Here is a 15,531-nt window from a genome sequence, read left to right as displayed (position 1 = left end):
CAGAAAGATGGGGAGAGTGGTCGAGGAAACAAACGAGAAACTGCACGCGGGTGATTGCGCAGAAATGCCGACGTGAGGTTATAGAGATTGTAAAAACAAACATTTTGAATTTAAATTACTCGAGAGAAATCGATTAATATGGTCGTGTCGATTCACGCTAGTGAAATTTCAGAGCCTCTTAAACCCCTGCACTTGGTAAACAATTTCAGGGAGATTTCCGCACGTGAAGTCCCATTCTTTGGCATAACGTTGGAGAGAAACATACGTAAGACTAGCTGTAGTATGTTAATTACGTGCTGTAGTGCAGAGTACCATTAAAAAGTTCTGAAATTAATTAATCATGTTTTCTCGAGCGAACATTGATTCGATCTTCGGCTTGTCTGTTCCATTAACCGATTTCTAATGAATAACATAACTTCAAACTACCAAATTACTTGTAAGTTATAACGAGACAACTTATCCGTAAAACAGTTACTCGCGAGTGCGTCGCCATGTTCGAATAATCGGTGAGGCTTAAAAATCCACGTATAGTCCAGTTTTAATTTTCTAAACAATAAATTTAAAATTGTTCTTCAAGAACTCTTCATTGGTTTTAGTAAAACTAAATGAAACAATGAATATCTAAGGTTAAAATTAAAAAAATGTAAATTAAACTTTAAAAATAGCGTTTTAACTATTGAAATAAAAATGACTTCGTACAAATACCTAATTCATAATGGGCTGAAGGCTGAAATATGATGTAAGGTATAATCTTTTTCACCATTTATCACCAGCAAGTTGCTCATGATTTCTTGACTTGAAAATTAAACTCCCATGTAAAAAACATTTACAAATGAAGTGTAAATCATTGATTAAATAAAATCTATCCTACATTACCATGACGGAATTAGAAACACAACGTGGAAGCTGACTAGGCTACAAACACTAACGAACTATTTAATACTGGTACAACTTTTTTGGCAATCATGCTATCCTTATTTAATTCAAAGTTGACGGTTGCAATTGATATTGCAGATTTGAAAAATTGTAAATAATTAGCATGAAACCCGTTCTAATGAACCCGTTTGCATTATCGGATAAGTGACGAAGTGGGAACTTACCCGCCATTGTTATATTTCACCTTGCTTCTACATAAAGATAAAGTTTTTTTTTCATAAAAACCCAATCCACTAACGCAAGTCACCATTATTTTCAAATGAAATAAAGTGCTCCCAGACGATAATTAACAGCAATATCACCATCTAATTACCTGGACTTTCTAATGAAACCAATTGAATAAAGAGAAAAGAGGGAGCGGTGAGATAAGATTTTATTTATTTACATTCAACCACTTGCACGTAACAAAACCCAGCTCAGCAATCGAGAATTTTTTAAAAAAATATGTAGAACGTGTTGAGCTCCCACAGCCAGTTGATGCTAATTATTCCAGATAAGCACTCGGAATAAAAGCATTTGAATTTTTAAGACTTCTCTTTGGCACAAAGATACAGAGGCACAAATCTACTCCGTTTGTATGTAATTAGCCCGTTCAAAATGCTTCCAGTATATTGCGTGCGTAAAAACCACTCCCGAAGGATAATTATAAGGAAATACTGGCAACAAATGAGGGATTCGAACGACCTCATGGATCCGCTGTGCTCATTCACTTTCCCTACCTTCTCTCACCATTTTCCCTCGCCCGTTCCCATCTCCAATAGCCTCTTAATGTCGAATAACTTGAGGCCGGCAAAAGCGATTGAAGAACCCAGAAGAAACAACGCCGCCGCCAACAGAAGTAGGCAATCTGTCCACTGTGTTGGCCGATCGTAGTAAAACCAGGAGAGCAATCGAGCAAGAGGAGGGTCGGACAAAAAAAAACCCGAAAGGCCGGAGCGAGAGAGAGAGAGTAAGAGAGACCGAGTCAAAAAAAAAAGAGAAACAAAATCGAAGCGATAATGAAGGAAAACCATAATAATAACCTTCATGGGAGCGACGTTTGTCTGAGCGAAGGCTTTTACGACATGGGGAGGGATTAAGGAGGAAGGGGGAGGGCAGGAGAAAAGGGTGGGAGGTGGGGAAAGAAGTGAAGAGGGATGGGAGAAATGGAAGACAAAAGGGGAAGGTTGGAGAAAGGAGGGAGAATGAAGAGGAGTAGGAGGACCGCAAGAAAAAAGACCCAGGCGATGAGGACACGAGAGGGAGAGGGAAGAAAACCGAGGATAAGAGGATGAGGACTGATTGCAGGACGTTAATTGAAGAACGGGGGGAAATAATGGAAACCTGGCTGGAGAGAATCAGGAAAGAGTCAAAGCGAGGGGTGAGAGAAAGAGGAGAAAGGAAGAGAGGACGGAATGAGAGGCGGGAATGGAGAAGGGAGTAAAAAAATGAGAGAATGGAGGAGAACGCTGAGAGAGGGAGGGGGGAAGTTTGGTTTTGGGGGGGGCACAAAAAACGGGAGCCTGACTCTGATCTCGAGACGGGAGGCTGGGAATAGTACGAATATCATTGGGGAGGAGCGCAGATGGATAAGGAGTGGGTGGGACGAGGGAGGGCGGTGGCTGGCTGGATGGATGGATGGATGTAAGGAATTGAAATAAAAGAAGAAGAAAACGAACACGACTTGGGACGGTCCCGGAGGATGGGAGGAGGAGTGAGGGAGGGAGAGGCATGAAGGAGAAGAATCGGGAGGTGGGAATTGGTGGTTCGGATTGGGAATGGGCCGCGCGGCGTATTGGTGCGTTGTAAATAAGCCATTAAGGAAAGAGTTTCAGGCCTCGGCTGTGGGGGAGAGGGCGTATTAGTGCTGGGGGGGAATGGGAGGGGGAGTGAGTTCACGGAGGGGCCCCGGAGGACCACACCGGGGGCGAAGAAGGGGCGGCCTTCGAAGTCGGGCTTGAGGGCCACCTGTTCTGCCGACAGAGGGTATTTTTTTCCCCCAGGACCTTACCCGTTTCCATGAAGGAGAGGAGAGGGAGGAGGCGGCAGATTTGGGGGATGGGTGATGACGGAAGAAGAAGCTCGTGCTGGGAGGGAGAGGGAGGAATTAAAGAATAAATCCTATGTTACAAGGAAAAGCGAGATTCCAGAAGAATTTCAACGACTGAAAACTATAATGATACCCGAATTCATTCGCGAAGAGGAAGATTGCTCCAATGTGGAGTGAAGTGTGGCGGTTCCAGTAATCACTAGCGTTAATTTTTAGATTCTAACATCCGATGGAATAAATGAACCGAAAGTAAAATGCCACCGCTGAGGTGGGGATGGTATGCTGTCGTCGGCCCCGACGAACCTAAAGGAGCTAAATGGTGTACATAATCCAAGTCGTCAATTTAAATGGAATATTTAGTTTAGTGGATTAAACCGCGCAATTTTATTCAATATTCGTTTCCTAACACAAACTAGAGGTGGAGTTAGCTACCCAACGACGAAGGCAACTAACATTTCCTAAGAAGGGAGGAAGAACGCGTGCGGCACAGGGGGCCGCAAACTCTTTATGTCACGGTATCGTGGCTCAAGTTCCCTCTGTTAGAATACGGCCGTAAGGATGGAAAAGCGTCAAGGAATCCCTGGCAAGGGAAACAATAAGCGTAAAACAGGACAACACCAAGCACTAAATCCTCCGAGATGCCTCCGAATAAACTTGAGGACGAAGTTGAAATCACCGAACTAAGATAGCAAATTCTCCGAACCGTCGTAGAGTAAACTCGAATGGCATAGGAAAGAATACTGCGGCCGGGGTGTGGTGCTAACCTAATCCAAAAAATGGGAGGAATCCAAACGGCAGTAAGTACAGAGTTTGGAACGTGGTGATTAGGGAGTGAAGAAGAAGAGCAATGTTCCGTGGGGGGGGAGGGTAGGGGTAGCGGAGGGATGACTGGTAAGCGCAAAGGCATCGGCCGAAGGGTCTTCGGGTCCTAGAAGGCCCCTTTCCGCCCCAACCGCCCCAATCCCTCCACCACGGACCCATCCTCGCCCACCACGAGGTGCCGGGAACGATTAAAGCGTTTTGTGAGCCACCGAAATTCCCAGGTCCATTAGCGCTCGGCGAGACCACACGGGACGAGTTTAACACCCTTTTATTACGTGCGGTTGTTGCAAGTCCGCAAGAAGTTGTTCCTACTAAATTGCGTGACTCGATCCCACCGAGATGCTCTCCTTCCTTTCCCTTTCTAACGTTTTCTAAAAGGATTTAACGCCGCGGAATTCAGACTTAAACTCCGGCTGACATTTGTCCGGCGCGTTCTAGGAGAGAGGGAGTTCATGAATGACATGAAATGCTGCAATATTTTTATGCAAAATTATCTACCGTCCTATAGTCGCCCGCAATCATCCCCCTACGACGCCAAACGGTTTTTATTTTATTTGCGAAATTCTTCAAGCTCTTTTGATACTTGATTTCCTTTCCTTGCACTGAAATAACGGAACGCAGGTCTGCAGAGATAAGGTATGTGTTAACTTTAAAATATGTTTTCGTGAATGTTCGTTATATAATCACAACAGTCACTTAGTATGTCAATGCATTACAATTTTACTAATAAAGTAATCTAACACTTGCGAGTTATAATGCATATATTTCGATGTTAGACTTTGGATTAATGTGATTAGAATTGATATTTAAGTAAAATAAATGATCAGGTACATATATTATCATTAAATAATCGCTCTTTATACTGAACAATAATAACAGTAACGGAAAAAGAGTTTTTGCAAATAACGTGCAGAGTTGAGCATGATGTGAAACACAAAACCCTTGAAATAAAGTAACCGAAAAAGGCATTTTGCAAATTTAACGTATGAATTATTCTTATTCCAAATTTATTTTATTAGTTGGGCGTGTATTAAAATGACTTCACGTGGTTGACGTGACTTCACACTATAAAAAACGTGAAAAATTATAACTTATAATCCTTCTGCCCCAAGATTTTGCATTCAAATCTACCACACTGCATTTTACTTAGACAATATGTTCTAATAAAAATAATAAGACGTTCAGAGATAAAGAGAGAAACTCTACTCTAACGGATCCGTTTGGCTGGACAGGAATCCGAATCGCTGACTGTGAACCTTTACTGACTACATAGGCAAAGGCGCTTAATTATGATACAAAGTTGATAAAATATAGATTTGAAATAAAAATTCTTTGTTCTCTGGATATCTGCCATGAAAGAATGAATACACACGTCTGATTGGCGATTTGATAAACAATAATGATTATTGTGCCGAAATTATTGATGAAATTTTTACCAAACTTACGCAACAAAGAACGGAAGCACACCACTAATGAAGGGAGGCCTGGGATCGGTACTAGCAAGGATTGGGATTGGAGTGGATGCTCTTCCGTTATTAATTTAAACGTTTTGAGACACTGGCAAGGACTCTTTCACGAAGAGAGCGAGCACTCCTTGAGGAATCGGGGATCTGTGTAATCATTGGGTGTTGCACACGCTGATGGATGGAGCACCACCAGTCTGTGCGTTGGTGTCTCCGGGCATTGTATAGAGTGGGTGCAGAGTGTGGGTGGCGGAAAGGGTGTGTCCTGGGTCCGCGGGGGAATATTCGGCATGACGACCTTCTCTCGAAAAGACTCGTGCGTGTGTGTGTGTGTGTGTGGTGGTTGTGGGGGGGGGGGGCGCGGTGGGAGGTGGGGAGCGAGAAGAGAAAAGGAGCGTGATATTCATGGGGTGTGTGCCGTCTGGGACACATTGCTGTTTTGGAAGGGCGTACAACAGAGCTCCGTCTCGCCCGAGACGAAGAAGAGAGGACCGGAGGATGTGAAGGATAATACCAGCGGCGCGTCCGGGTGAAGAAAAACATCCCCGAGTTTTCATTTTTTCATTGACGTATCACCGATGAGAATCTATCGGCTACGCTCCATTAAAGATTTCCATCGATCAAGTTACGGAGAAGACGATGCCCATATGCAACGCACGGCGGCCAACGAAAATCTCTCTCCCACATTTGTTCTTTTTATTTTACTCCGGGCGTATTCCCTTGGCTTGCAGAGCGGGGGACCTTACCCGTGTGTGCACCACGAGGTTTTGATACGAAGAAAAGAATACGCTTAGCATAAGTTTAACGGGTTAATGAGAGGAAGGCGTTTTGATACCCGCCAGGCGACGAAAGCTCGCACCCATATTATCACATTAAAAGAGGCGGTCTAGATTGCCTGTTATTTTTTTTGTCGTCCCTTCTGTGAGATATGAATATGAAACCATCATTCGTTCAGGAATTTTTTTGACGGCCGATTCAAAGAGCTCACCTAACCTATGAGATGAACGACCGATCCAAGGCAGTCAAAAATCGTACCTACTTGCAGACTTTTTTTCCGTTGTTATCATATTTCTAGATTGTTTCGAAGTTTAAATATTAATTATGTTTCAATCTAGTAAGTCGTCCCCGAAAGTGAATACGGGGTTGAGGAACTCCGCACGTGCATAAAAACAATGAAGATCATGACGGTTACCATGCCTTCAAATGCATTATTACCATATGGGCAATGCTTTGGATTTGATTAGTATTACGAAAAGTTTCTTCGAGCTCATAAAGTGAATTTCACGAGCTTTCACGGATGAAATAAAATGCGTCGAGTTATCTATACTTCATCGAAAAGAAGTATCTACAGCTGAAAAATCGAACGTTATGCTGATTATACCTGCACATGAAGACACAAATGTGCTAAAACTAACAGGTAGGTTTCAAGGAGGGCATGTGAACTAACTTTTGAGATTCTGGTAGAGCATATATACTTGTAGACATAAAGATGAGCGGGTGTCTGCGTTCCATGGCATTAAAAATTGTTTAGGATAACATTGTAAATAGGAATTATACCAATTTGAAAAACACTCAGGGCGAATATTGTAATTTTCCCTTCCATATGATCTTTGATTTTACCACTAAGATATTTTCATGGATCCACTTTGCTTCTCCTACTCTTATAGATTAAGAACCTAGAAAAAGCCCGTTGCAACGTTTACTGCGCACTAACGGAGACTAAATACCCCTGCACGCGACGTAATATTCTTTTTCCGAGACGTTTAATGATTACATCCAAATTCACCACGACAAGACCAAAAACGTCGAGCTTAGGAATGAACCAACTGCTGCCTTGGTGCTTAAGGGGCTACATGAATTATTCAGAAAAAAAACGATAACTCCGTGAATTTGAAGGCGGATTGGGTGTGTAAGAGGGAGAGACGCTTATTGGCGTGCGAGAAGACTACACCGAGTGCGTAAGGGAATCGTGGAACGGGGTGGCCGGAGGGGGTTTGGGAGGGACCCCCGAATCCGCTACTGGAAAACTACTCCCTTTCCGACTACCTCCTCCACCCTACCTCCCATGTTCAACCACCCACCCCGTTCTCCACCCCACACGCACCTCCCCAACCACCCTCCCAACTAACCTAGCCCTTAAAACGCTACCCTAAAGCGGCGCTCGGCATCCGGTGTCAATCGGCGCCCTGCACGGTGCTTCCCTCTGGCTCCCGAACGCTGAATCAGAGACGCATCCGAGAACCCCTTGGCCTCCCCCCATTGTCAGGGAACGCAGGGCTGGCGAGGAGGAGGGAACGGAACCCCACTCCGACTTCTTCCCCTCGTCCTTGCCCAGGAGAGCCGGGTCGCCTGCGGCCGGGATCGCGGCCGCTTACCCCGCGGGCTCCCCGCTTACGATGCGGATTCGAGTCCCGGCTAAAGAAAGGAGAGACTGGCAGGGTGTCAGCGTGGGTCAGCGCACACTGGGGTGGCGGGGCGGACGAGGGGTCCACAGCTCACGGCACGTGCGCTTCTAGTTCAGCGGCGTGAAAATTGGATGCGTCGGGGAAAGGGGGGGAAGAGGAGGAACGGGTATCTATCTACTAGACCAGCGGCCCGAAAATTAGGGAGACGCGAATAACTGCGTTCCCGTTGGTACATATATAAAATTTTTTTTTGAACTTGCCGGGCCTGAGCGCCTAAAATTTGAGACGCCGTGACCTGAAAAGTTCGCGCGCCACTGCGCTAGGTGGCACGCAAAGAATGAGCTGAGTGACACCCTGATTAACTAAGAGATCACTCCCGGAAACCTTTTTTTTGAAATCACTCGACTAGCAAAAATGACTCTTCGTTGGTCCCTGGGAATTCTTTTTAACATTCGCTAAAACATTAGACAGGAGATGTAAAGGAGGATTGAAGTGCCCGATTGAAATACCCTGGATAATAATGGATTGACCATTTCAAGAATATAGAAGGACAATTATTACAATGCTTGCATACTTTTTGCGACAAAATAGCAAGAACCTCGAAGGGCGGCCTCAAGAAAGTTTGCAGCAACTTTACTTATATCTTATTCCTCGCAACAAACGCTACGATTTGAGGTTGTCGACCGTCTCAAAGTTCGTTTCTAAATTAATAAGGACATGAAGATCAAAATGGTCAACCAACCCAGAATTCTTTCTAAGAATAAATTCCAGAGCAAAATAACAACCGTGAACAAATTTCAAATATTTAGAAATTAAATCATAAACAAGCAGGTGAACATAACGCAATGAAACATTCCACCATCCTCCGTTAGATAGGCATCACACTAATTGTTTACGACTTAGCTTTGGCCTCGTTCGCCGTGATTGAATTGATACCATTAATAATAATAATAATGATCGGGAAACAGCAAAGAATAAATGACTCAATCCAAACGGAAGACATGTCAGTAGATAAAATATCCTTCTGCAGGGGAATATCAAGCCATATTTACTTTTAATAGGTATAAAATATTATAAAAAATCGTAAGAATTTTGTTCAAAAGTGGGAATTATAACCATTTAGCAATAGATCATAGACGTCTTATGTCCCGGCATACAAACACGACAAACAAGAGACAATTTATCGTCAATGGAACTGTACGTAAATACGCTGGCAGTGTTTTCGGACTTAAGATCGTAATAAGGTGAGGACGATTATCTAATTTCACTGGGTATAAGGCTAACTGAGACCCTACGACAGGAAACAGATAAATATCGACAAGGGAAGGCCCTACTTGCTTAAGTTACACAAAATTACCCATCATTTCGGAAATTTGCTAGACTAATTGGATTTGAACGATTATCAACTCCTTCTACATGCACTAAAAACGCGCAAAATATTTACCAATGATACTTTCCCGATAACTAGATACCGATTAATAAGTTTTGCCAGAATGTTCTCATTCAGTTTAAAAAACAATACGCCTTTCAAGAGATTGGAAAGCGGACATCAACACAGATGTATGCCAAAAAAACTAGCCATGATGCAAGATATCTGACAACCCATTACACAGAAAGAGAAAAAGCTTCTACGGCGACTTATTGCTCTTGCACTCGGAGCATCTTTTAGATTTCTAGAATTTTTTCTGACCACGGTTATGCGTCTTTTCTCGCATTGGTCACTGAATGCAACAAGAGGTTTGCTGAGCGGATAAAAAAATGGGAAGATTATCAATTCAACCAAAAGTAGTCGGAATTCCCAAGTTATACATACATGTAAGGGCATCTAAAACTCGTGTCCATACAAAAAAAGTGTTAAAAAAACGTTATTACGGTGTTTCGATATTGAAATGAAATTTTCTTTCAAAAAAACTCAGGAAGAGCATTTCATATTTCTTAGATAACGTTAAAGCAAGAGGGCAGGAAATAATTAGTCCAATTATCGTGACAAGAGAAAATTATACGGCGTTCCGCGTTTGGCGATACCTATTGGATACTTTGCGAAAGATCTAGGAAGTTCAGAAATAATCCGAAGCGAGAATTTCTGGACTTTTGAGATAAAAGTAATTAGATATCTGAGAACCAAATTTTCGTTTCCCATTCAAGTGCGTGACTTCGAAATGGATGATTAAGGAAGGAAAAAATTTCCACGAGCAAATAAATCATATTTTCCCACACAAACCTAAGAGAAAAATATATGTGGCGCTAATTTCGGGTGAATGGCTAGGAAATACGAAAAGTTCAACTACTTTTAGGCATGGGAGACACCTTTACGGAGTGAAATACGAGCTATTACCAGTGTACACACTCTTCATTTGGCCAACGTGCGAAATACGAAAAGTTAAATGCCGTAGTTCTCGGTTCTCTCGGATCTAAGAGTCCGCGTGCAAAAGGAGGGGGGAAGAAAGCGTAAGACACATTTGGGTGAATATTGGGAGAGCTCTACCAATATTCAATAGGATCAGAGTGCGAAGGTAAACAACAGAAACCGTCGCTCTTCATCGAGACCTCTCAACTCTTACGGCGCCGTCCCGGGACGAGTGCTTCCTCGGCCGCCGACTCGACTCTCGGCCGAGGAAAGGCGCGACTCCGCACCGCGGGTCCGCGAATCCTCCTCGCGTTTTCATTAACGCGAGTCTCCCCGACTGTGACTCTCTCCATTTTTCGGGAACCGCTCTCGCACTATCGCCGTGTTAACTAAATTGAACTGGTGGGTATCGCTGCACTAGTCCCTTCCACGGGATGGACTTCGGAACGGGTAGAATTAGTTCGTAGGGTAAAGATTAACATTTTCCGCGTATTTATTTTTTGGTCGAGATACCGTAGAGGGCGGGAGGTGATATGGCACGCACGTTATTCCCACCTGGCGACGACGGAAAGGTGGAAAGGATCACGCACGACTTTTGTAGATTACCGCGAGTTAGGTGGCACACGGAGAGACGGAACGAAGGATTTCGTAGCTACTCGACGGCTCTCGGTATTTAATTACACCTGTTTTCGGTCCGGGGTCTGGACTAACAAGTGGTGGAAATTCTTTCGGAGTAAGCAATATCTGATGAAAATCGAAAAGAAATTTGTTATTGTGATGAGATCTAATATCCCTTCGACCATATTGTCGAATTAGTGCACAGTGAAAACGGCAAGGGGATATGCTTTCGACAAGGGCGCGACAATTGTTGCACGCGGCGAAAGGCACACATTATTTTGAACAACAATGGTGATAATATATTTGCACAACTGGGTATTCTGAATTTCTCTGTCTCCTTATTGAACGAAGTCTCTTTCGTGATGGCAATCAAGAGCGAAGGTACCCTCGTAACACTACTATCACCATAGGAATTGTTGAATCATTGACTGAGGATTAAGTTTACCATTCGTTTTTCTGTTCTCCCGCATACAATATTCTCTCAAGTTTCAAAACAGAAAATGATAAAATTCTTAAGTGTACGAGTTCATTCGTGTTAACCGACAATGATTCGATATTTTGCATGGCTTGAGATGCTAATTTTGGCACCGTATTATGCACAACTTAAGAATAAAATTAAAAAAAACATATTTAATTTTTTCAGAAATAAAAAGAATTTTGCATTTCCACAAATTCACTGAATTTGACGGAAACATTTCGGAATATTCCAGTTATTCTCCATTAAATGGCTCAAGAGATACGGAATCTGCTTTCCACCGTATGGCTGTATTTAATTGCGAAAATAGCTGCAATATTAAGATAACATAGAGGCAAAAAACAATAAGCTAGTATAAGTTCTTATTAGGAAATACTCGTAAGTCAATATGAAACAGGGATTTCGAAAAAGACTGACGGTTCAAAGAATTGAATGTGCTTGCACTCTCGTCTTCCTATATTCATCCCTGCTGTTTTTCAAATTTATATTATAAATTGCAAATATTGTAATGAATAAAATGTAAAACCTTCGTTGTTAAATCGCGAGTATTTAAGAAAGAAATATGAATGTAATACAGATATTAACTCATGCGTATAAATTGACGCATCTTGTTATTAGAAGAGAGGAAATTCGAATACTCGAGATTGGAACACTTCAATAGTACAATTGTGAAAATTAGTGAAATGAATTTACTATAATATTAACAGTTCATTTACTGGCATCGTATCGTGCACCATACAGTATCTTCCTTCACAGAACATACGTTTGTCACTGGATGACTCTTTACGTATTTCTTGTATGAAAGTTTTGAATTTTTTAAACTTTTCGTAGTCTTTGCATTTCTTTGCGCATGTAGCTCTCGAGGTATTAGAACCTTAAGATTATTAGACCGAGCTAAGATTATAACTTCCAATTGATCACTTGACTTAACTTTATCATCTTTTAGATCAAAAGTTTTTTTTAGGGTTGCAATAACTTTTAAATATCTCAACCGATATAATGAGAAATTATCTACCAAAGAAAATTTCCGCAGCATCCTGATTTTAAGGGGTATATGCGAAATAAGTTTCTATTTAATCACCTTAATAAAACTGGATTACTCGTTTGAATAACTGCGCCTACGTCTACCACACTGACGTCTTTCCTTAATGCTCTCGCAATGCATATTCGGTTACATCTTACTTCCTCAACGTATATGATTACACCAGAACCAAATAAACAGGAAGTGGTTACTGATAATAGTTGCGTTGCAAGCCGATTACTGCCGGTTAAAATAATAATGATTTATTCATTAAAAAATATGATCAGTCCTGGTACGCTATATGAGAAGTTGGCGACGCAGCACCATACGCTGAAGAGTTAATTGTGGAATCAGGAATGGAAAAATATAATCCTAAACTGACCATAATTTCATTTTTATCACCATATCTAAACGGCCCATATACCCTTAATGACATCAGCTTTGGCAGTCCACTCAAAAACAAGGCAACTTCCACAACAGTTTTTTCTCAAAAGATACCGGGTTCTCTCTCGTAGACAACTCTCCATGGGGGCTACCTTTTATACCTCACTCTCGGGACATGTAACCGCGAGAATACGGCGGCGAACGGGGGGTTTGGACTGCAGAGGATTCGGCAAAATCGACTGACCGCAAGCAAATAGGAGGGCAAAAATACCGCGGTCACCCGCCAACGAGAGCGGACAAGAACATCGACACAACACGGGGTGAGGGTTAAAATCGGACGTGGAAGAGCAATCAAGCAGTTTGTTCTCTCCCTCACCGGGTCGGATCGCGGAGGCGATATCAGGAGAGGTGCCGGGAGGGCAGTTGAGAGCCTTGGAGAGGCATAAATCGCGGCCCGCGGAGATGGCGAGGGGGGCGCACCCGCCTCCCGACCGTCTCTCCCCCCCGCCCCCGTTTCCCCCCAACGGAGTTCCCGTCGACATCCGTGAGAAAATTAGGAAAACACACAAGGGACTCGGGTCCATCGGTAAAAACAACAAGATCCACTAAGGGCGAGGAGCCGCATTAAGAACCTTTCGAACGGGAATGATTCAGGGGGCTGCAGCGAGAGACCGGCGGGAGGCGAGCGATCCACTCGCCGGGAGCGCATCTCCGGCAGGCACGGCGGTGCCCGCCGCCAGAGGAGTAGGAGCAAAGGGGGGACCAGATGAGATCGCGGGAGGGTGAATCGCAAAGGGAACGAAGAATTCCACTCACTTTCTCCGTCCTTTCAAAAAACGGTGGACGTAAACTTCGGACGCGGCTAAGTGACAGCGGGGACTCATTCGAGCAAATGCGGAAGTGGGATCACATAGAGTTCATCTACCGAATAGAAAAACGCGTTTCTCATCACGACCGCTCAGGAGGAGGAAAGAAATCCTTTTCGCTCCCCCCCCCCCACGCCTCCCCCCCAAACACCCGAGGAATGCCTTTTCTTTACAACTCCGAGAACGGAATACGACGGGGGGTCTCCCAGGCCAATCGACTTCACACTTGAATAACCTCACAGGTCGGACTGACCGAGAAATCCGTCAATTTTTTCACCAAAGGCGCCCGCCGTGGTGGTCTTCCCGGGGCGTTGGAACGAACGCGGCTCGAAATTTACCGACAAAGTGCTCAACCGGAGGTCGTGGAACACGGCGAATCCATGTAACAACGCGCTAAAAATTCTTCGATACATACATGTTATGGGCAGAGCGGAATAGAGGAAGGAACACATTTATTCACTGCCGCATTGAGAACCGAAGAATCATTTCACGGAGCTCCTTCATGAACGTGACCACATTCATCGCACGTTATACACTATGTTTTGACACTCTCGCAACAACCGTTAAGTTTCAGCTTTGACGCGAATCCGACACATCGGCTCACCGTTAAGACATTGGTAATCTCGGTTTACGAGGGGAACTTGTCCCGTGATAGCGGGTGACCGCGTAATATCAATTGACTTCGTCTGACTGAAAGCGCCGGTTTCCCGAGAAACCCGGCCGCAAACCTTTTCAACTTCCGCGGAAGCACTGATGTATTCTACGCAAACATTGACTTAATGACTACAGGGGCTAGAGTACTCACTTGTTGCCAGAACTGCGCCAGGAGGTAGATTCTTTCCTTCTTGAATAGCCAGTCCATCGACTGCATGGCCTGGATGTCCATGGCGTCGAGGGTTGGGTCGGCTGCCGCCGAAGTTCGCCTACTTGGAGCCACGGAGGATGTGGATTGGGTACTTTTAGGGGGGAATTCTCAGATCTAAGCGTCCTTTTGCAAACTCTTCCCCACCGAAAAATACAATTTCGGTTTCAAAAGAGTCGTGTTCTTCTCCGAGAGGGGGGTGGGTTTCTTATTAACACCACAGTCACAACAGTCTAGCTACTGGAGGGGACCAGAGCATGTAAACAACAGTCCAGTCGAAAAAACTCCCCAGAGGTGGAGAGAGAATTTTTCCCCGGAACCAAAACAACAGTCCGATGAAACTTTACTTGAGATCACACTGAAAAATGTTCATCGTCCCGACGAATGAGGGCTGGCTGGGACTTCTTTGGTTACGGTCCTGATATCTCTCTCCCACGACAGCTTCAAACAAAACACACGAGAACGATCGCTTATCTTCTTCTTCCTATATATGCTTGATGTGATATGAAGCCGGTGGCTTTTCCGTTTCTTGAGAGACGTTCGGGAAGTGTGAGGGGGGAATGGGATGGCTGGGAGGGGGGACGTGAACCGTGATAAGGATAACGTGATGTATAAATTTGCGTGTGTCAAACGCAAAAAACACACCGGCCGACACCGCCGGGGTATTAGGGGTGATGGGCGAAATCGGGCCGGGAACCCCGAGGAGGAGTTCCAACGTCCCCGCGGCCTTCGATGTCTCTCTCTCTTTCTCTCCGTCCGTCCCTTCGGCGGAGGAGGCGAAAAAGGTCGGTCCTCTCTCCTCCTCTCTCAGCCCGCCGCCTCTGCTTTGGAACGACCTGTCGTCCCTCTTAGAGGAGGGAGGGAGAAGAGGGAGGAGAAGAAGAAGGAGGAAGCCCTCCGCGACACATACAATCACACAGACACACACAATCTCTCTCTCACTCCTCCCAAAACCCCCTTCCCCTCCTTACACTACTCCTCGCCGTCCACCCTTTCTCCACCGCTGATACTCTAACGCGCTTCCTCGGCCGCGCAGAAGACCCCCTCCTCCTCTCTTGTACACCCCCACTGTCTCGCTATCTCCTTTTCTCTCTCTCTCTTCGGGAAGGGGGCTACAACCCCTCCTCCCCAGACTCCTCACCGCCTCCCCCGCCTCCCACACCGCCACCTCCTCCGCCTCCTCCCGCTAGCCTCTCTTCCCTCGCCAAACACTCCTCCGTCTTGCTTAGCGCTTTGGTCGCCGCGGGCCGCAACTCCCTCATCGCCGCTCATCGGCCGCGGAGAGGAAAGGGGTCGTCACGCA

General features: G+C 44.6%; 1 protein-coding gene across 1 annotated transcript in view; it reads right to left on the bottom strand.

Moving 5' to 3' along the window:
* Positions 1-15,318, bottom strand: part of LOC139693568 (homeobox protein cut-like) — a 441,104-nt gene extending 425,786 nt beyond the window's left edge. Inside the window, exon 1 of the mRNA XM_071591776.1 lies at positions 14,172-15,318. Coding sequence (XP_071447877.1) covers positions 14,172-14,252 — 81 coding nt within the window. The 5' untranslated portion in view covers positions 14,253-15,318. The remainder of the gene's footprint in view (positions 1-14,171) is intronic.
* Between the last annotated feature and the right edge of the window lie 213 nt (positions 15,319-15,531).

This window comes from Hetaerina americana, unplaced genomic scaffold (assembly GCF_022747635.1).
Source record: "Hetaerina americana unplaced genomic scaffold, ioHetAmer1.1.p SCAF_5, whole genome shotgun sequence".
Taxonomy (NCBI): Eukaryota; Metazoa; Arthropoda; class Insecta; order Odonata; family Calopterygidae; genus Hetaerina; species Hetaerina americana.
Note: the sequence above shows the minus strand (reverse complement) of the source record. Positions and strands in the feature narration are given on the sequence as shown.